At 37.5% G+C, this 5,472-nt stretch overlaps 1 protein-coding gene across 2 annotated transcripts in view; it reads right to left on the bottom strand.

The window, feature by feature from the left end:
* Paics (phosphoribosylaminoimidazole carboxylase and phosphoribosylaminoimidazolesuccinocarboxamide synthase) overlaps positions 1-5,472 on the bottom strand; it is a 44,023-nt gene that overhangs the window by 12,908 nt on the left and 25,643 nt on the right. The window contains exons 9-10 of one of the 2 annotated variants that reach the window (XM_023710902.1): positions 5,349-5,453; positions 67-146 (exon numbers count right to left, since the gene is read on the bottom strand). In XM_023710902.1, coding sequence (XP_023566670.1) covers positions 67-146; positions 5,349-5,453 — 185 coding nt within the window. Of the gene's footprint in view, positions 1-12; positions 147-5,348; positions 5,454-5,472 lie in introns of both variants that reach the window. The other variant, XM_004627527.2, reaches the window with a different exon arrangement.

Genomic DNA, 5,472 nt, shown 5'->3' with positions numbered 1-5,472 from the left:
TTTCTTGTCAGCCTGTTTCAAGGAAATCCATGTATTCAATATGCTTGCTCGCAGCTTGGCCCATACCAAGTGGTTGTTTAATCCAAATATCTGAGCAGCAAATTGAGCTGATCCTTCTGGAGAAAGTATGGTCGAACAGCCGAGACCTATTGGTGTGGAAAGGAATAACAGAAAATTTAGATGTCAGTTAATAATGAAAAACTAATGGGGCAAAGGCTATACCTCAGTGTTAAGAGCACACGATTGGCATTCATGAGGCCCGAGTCAATCCACAGCAGTGCAAAACAAACAAAGAAACTAAAAACCAGAGATCTGTTTGCTACAGATTATGAAAAGCTACAGACTAAAATAATAGCTTTTGTAAAGCAGGATTTGCAGAATGATTTCTCTAATGCAGGAGTTGTAATATAACCGTTAGAGAAGTAGTATTATTCTGCCAGGAAGAGAGATTTTATATGCATTATCTATCACTCTTCTCAGTGAATCGACTTGCACAGGGATTTACTTTAAACTTTTTTTTTTTTTTTTGGCTGGCTCAGGTTGCCGAAAGGGAGGGTCTGATGTGGCATGTGCAGCTGGGGATCGAACCGCGGCCCCTGTACCTGTCTGGGTTTGCCTAAGCAAGCACTTAAACAACTGAGCTAACCAGCAAGCCACTAATCGTTCTTTTTTTTTTTTGAACTGGGAGTCGAATTCAGGACCTCGTGCTTGCCAGGGTGGCACGGAGCCACTGAGCTATGCCCCTAGATCCATGAATTTATTTTTTTAAACTTCTTTTCATACACACTGCTCCTTTAAGTCCTGAAGACAAGCCATAGAGTAAAACAAAGGACAAGCTAAATAGAATCACTAATGCTTAAGTGAGGTATATTAATTGTTCCGATAATTTTCTGGCTAATCCTTTCTGTCTTTGCATTTGAATTATCCTAACGTTTCTAAGCATTAAAAACAAAACAAAACAAAACCCAGAATCAATTCCAAATAATTGTAAATGTCAAGCAATTAATGCTAAAAGGCAGTAGAAAACCAAGGTAAGTTTCTCAGGAGGCCAAGTCTGCTCAGGCAGTTACTTGAGATGGCACTACTACACAAGGACTACTACCTAGTTTATAGATCCAAAAGTGGGCTGGGGAGATGGCTCAGTGGAATAAGCACTTCCCTAGCAAGCACAAAGGCTTGAGTTCAACCCCCAGTTTCGCCTAAAAAATAAAATATAGATCCAAAAGCTCTAGTTTTCCAATATCTTTGACATCATGCTTCGTTGTCATCTTTTTTGGCAGTAGTATGGATTGAATCCAGGGCCTTCACATGTAACAACTCTTTTAAAAAGTTTTTATTTTCAAACAGAGTCCTGCTAAATTGTTAAACTGCAGTACTTGAACGTGAAATCTATCTGATTCACTCTTTCGGAGTATAGGCACCTTACTTGTGTGGCTATGGCTTTGGCTCTATTTACAATAAAAACAGACAAAATTATGGGCTATAGATAAGAGCCCAGTAGTATAACATTTGTCCAACATTATTGAGATGCTGGGTTTGAACGCTGCAAACAGAACAAAAGCCTAATATACAAATCACATTAATGAGGCTGGGGATGTAGCTCAGTGGCATAAATGCCTGTCTGGAAAGCATGTGACATCCCCGAGTTTAATCCCTGGTATCAAAAAAAGTTTCAGAAGAAAATGACATTAATACCAATTTCTATTAGTAAATTACTTCTGTGTCTATGTGGAAGTGGCCAGGTGGCTTAATAGTAATATTCATGTCCTTTTCTATAAAATGGGGAGGATAATTAGTGCTCCTCTCTGAGTTACTGACCATATAGACAGTGCTTGGAGTACTGTCTGGCATTAAGTAAGTACTCAATGAGTGCCAACCATCATTATTTGCATACTAGATAGACTGCTCTACTTAATTTATTTTTTTGGCAGAACCGGGGATTGAACTCAGGCCCTAAAGCATTTATTCTACTGAGCCATCTCCCCAGCCCAAAGACTGCTCTGCTTTAATACCTGAAATACATGTGACTATTGCCCAGGGCTCCTTTTCTGATTTAGTTTTTTAAATAAGGTTATCTAGTGAGCAGGTGTTAAGAGAAAAATCCTTCTTCAAAGCATTACTTCCAATCTGAGTGATAATGTACAAAACTTCCAGATTCTCTCTTCCCTCAAATACTATTAGAAAAAAACCTGGCAAACTTGATTATCACATTGCCCCTTTTCTAAGTTCAATGGAAACTACCTATACAGTTCCTCTGGTGTAAATTTGGTTAATAGCTTTATTTATAGGTACAAATTTTTTTCTTTTGATACCATATATTGAACTCAGGATCTTACACTTGTAGAGAGGTGCCCCGCTGCTAAGCTATATCCCCAGCCCTAGCTAGACATCTTAGATTTAATGATTTATAACAGAATGTCTAGTTAAAGATCTAGTTAAAGATGAATTAAGCACAAGATTTATCTTTGGAATCATGTAAAGCCAACAGTAAAGGGAATAAAGAAAATACATGTGAACATACAAGGACAGCAAGGTAATAGCATTTTGGCAGCCTCAAGGCAAATGAAGGAATCTTTAGTTTCGCAGAGTATGGAATTGAAAGGGGCACTACAAAGGAAAGGACTCACTGACAGAAGAATAAGAACCATAATTCCCACTTGATCAATAGTGCCTTATAAATCAGGTAGCAGTTTTCAATTGATCTGAAGATGAGTAAGACTTCAGGCTTCTTGGGACTGGGGACTGTAGGCACAACTCAGAAAGGGAAGGCTGCTATGAAATATGCCTACTCCAAGACACTGTCTCTCCCACTAAGTTCCCAGAATTCTCGCAGCCAGGTTCACTCAGCCAGCAGGAGCCAAGACTGAAGTTCTCTGGTGATTTTGGACAATATCTGAGAGAAGACCTTGACGCTGATGTGAGGGGCTATTCCAAGAACAATGTCATGAGGTCGTGGTGCAGCAAAGCGGTGCCAGCGAGCTTTCTATATTCTCCCACTCACACAGAAACATCTGAGAGTGAAGGAAGGACTAGTAAGACTATACCAAGCTTAGAAAGAAGACGCTACTGCAAAGATTAAACAAGGATGCTGCAGGAAAAAAAAACAAGATACACAAACGAGCATTTGAAAACATAAATATATTCAAATGAAAACCTCAATAGAAGGGCTGGAATATTACAGAAAGCATTGTAACAAAAGGAAAATAGGGCAGAATTCAAGGACAGCCAAATTTGAATAACTCAAAATAGGGAGAATATGGAGGTCTAAGAAAATTAAGTAATTCAATAAAATTCACCATGCCTCAAGAATCAAAGTATCACACTGAAAGACTGAGAAATTCAAAAGCAATGAAAAATGAAAATACTAAAACATTCTGAAAGTTTCTAGAAGGGAACAAAATTCATAAAAGACCTGGAATCAGAAAGGTACAGAGGCAATGAAGTTGCTCTCAAAATTCTAGGGAAAAATGATTTTCCACCTATAATTCTATTCCTAAATGAGCAAGTAAGTACAGAGCTTGAGCTCAAGGTTTACCTTTTGTACTCTTTTGTCAGGAAATTGTTAACAAAGAATGTGCTCTAATAAAATAAAAAGGAAACCACAAAAGGGGAACACATAGGACCTAGGAAGCTACAGATCTAAGACTAACAAAAGGCAAAATGTATCTCCAAAATGACAGTAAAGGTAGATGCTAAGACAACAGCACTGAAGCAATCCTAGAGGGCAGCCAGTCTATTCTGGAAAATGTCAGAGGGCTCAGATACTTAATGTGTTTGACACATATCAGATTTACACAACTGAGAACAGACTGAGGTTTGAGAAATAAGGAAATTACTTCCTAATGAAATAATAATATTTCAGTCAGTCATAATATTATTTCAGACAGTCAGGCATGGTGATGCACACCTGTAATCCCTGGCATTCAAGAGGCTGAGGAAGAATTGTTGTGAGTGTGAGACCAGCCTGGGCTACAAAGGGAGATCAAGGCCAGCCTGAATGGCATAGTGAGACTCTGTCTCAAAGGACACATACACACACAAACAAGAAATAATACTGATTTTGCAGGATGCCATACAATATTTTATCTTAGGTAATGATGAACATACTATAATAATGCTATGAGACCCAGCTCCATTAGGCCAAAGATAATTTCCTTTTATGTTACTTTTATCCTCAATTTTTAAAGTCAATTTTTTTCCAGAAGTGACAATCACCTTTGCTTTAAAACAACACAACATCACAAATGATGCGTTATTTTTTTCCTTTTGGTTTTTTTGAGACAGTGTCTCCCTATATATAATATTTTAGATTGGCCTTGAATTCCCAGTGATCCTCCTGCCTCAGCCTCCCAAGTTCTGGGATTACAAATGGGTACCAACACACATGGCAGTATATTCTTGAAAAAAAAAAAAAATCTGAATTTGATTTTTAAATCTTAACACCAGCTTATAAAATCTACAGGAATGAAAGAGAATATTTACCATCACCTAGGAATGCAATAAACTAATGTGGAAAATTCTGCAAGAGAAATAAAGCCAGGTGTAGTGGTACATGCATGTAATCCCAGCACTCAGGAGCCTTACACAGGAGGATGGAAGCTACAGGCTAGTCTGGGCTACACAGTTGAGTTCAAAGCCAGCCTGACCTACGTAGCAAGACACTGCCTCAACAACAACAAAACAAATAGCAAAGAAACAGGAAAAAGATTAAAATTTTAGATTAAACAAGACCTAAGAGATAGTAATAAAATGAATGTAAAGACTGTATTAAAGCTCAATTTAAACATACCAACTATGAAAAAAAAAGTGAGACAACTGAAAATATTTGAACATCAACTAGAAGATATTTTTACATATTATTACTAATTTTTGGAGATGATGAGTATAGTATCATGATTATGATTTTGTATCTCTGAATCTAACAAAACAAATCTAGATTTATTTTTCTGTAAACAATTGCCAAGAGTGGAATCTTAGATAAATAGAAGGCACAACAGTTTTGTTCTGGTTGTATGATTATGATTTAAGAACAAAATAAACCAATCTTTATCACAAATTTGGGGGCCTGGGGAGGTAGCTCAGTGGAATAAGTGCTTGTCTGGCAAGCAAAAGGTCCCAAGTTCCATCCCTGGTACCACGAAAAAAACGAAAAAACAAAACAAAACAAAAAACAAACTTTGGTATGTAAGTATAAAATACTACATTTAAAATTTGCTTTAAAATAAAACAAAACAGTAATTGCTGAGGCTGGGTAATAGTCAGTAAGATTTCATTATATTATTCTTTGTACTGCTGTGCATGTTTGAAATGTCCATAATAAGCAGTTAAAAAATGTCAGTGCATCTTACCACTGGGTAGTCTCAGAGAAGACCACACATCCTGAGCTCCCCAGTCTGATGTGAGGGGAGGACAGCTGATAACTGGATATGCAGTGTTACCAGACATCACTGGGCCTAAGCCATTGCTTCTGCC

Source organism: Octodon degus, unplaced genomic scaffold (genome assembly GCF_000260255.1).
Source record: "Octodon degus isolate 3935 unplaced genomic scaffold, OctDeg1.0 scaffold00019, whole genome shotgun sequence".
Taxonomy (NCBI): Eukaryota; Metazoa; Chordata; class Mammalia; order Rodentia; family Octodontidae; genus Octodon; species Octodon degus.
Note: the sequence above shows the minus strand (reverse complement) of the source record. Positions and strands in the feature narration are given on the sequence as shown.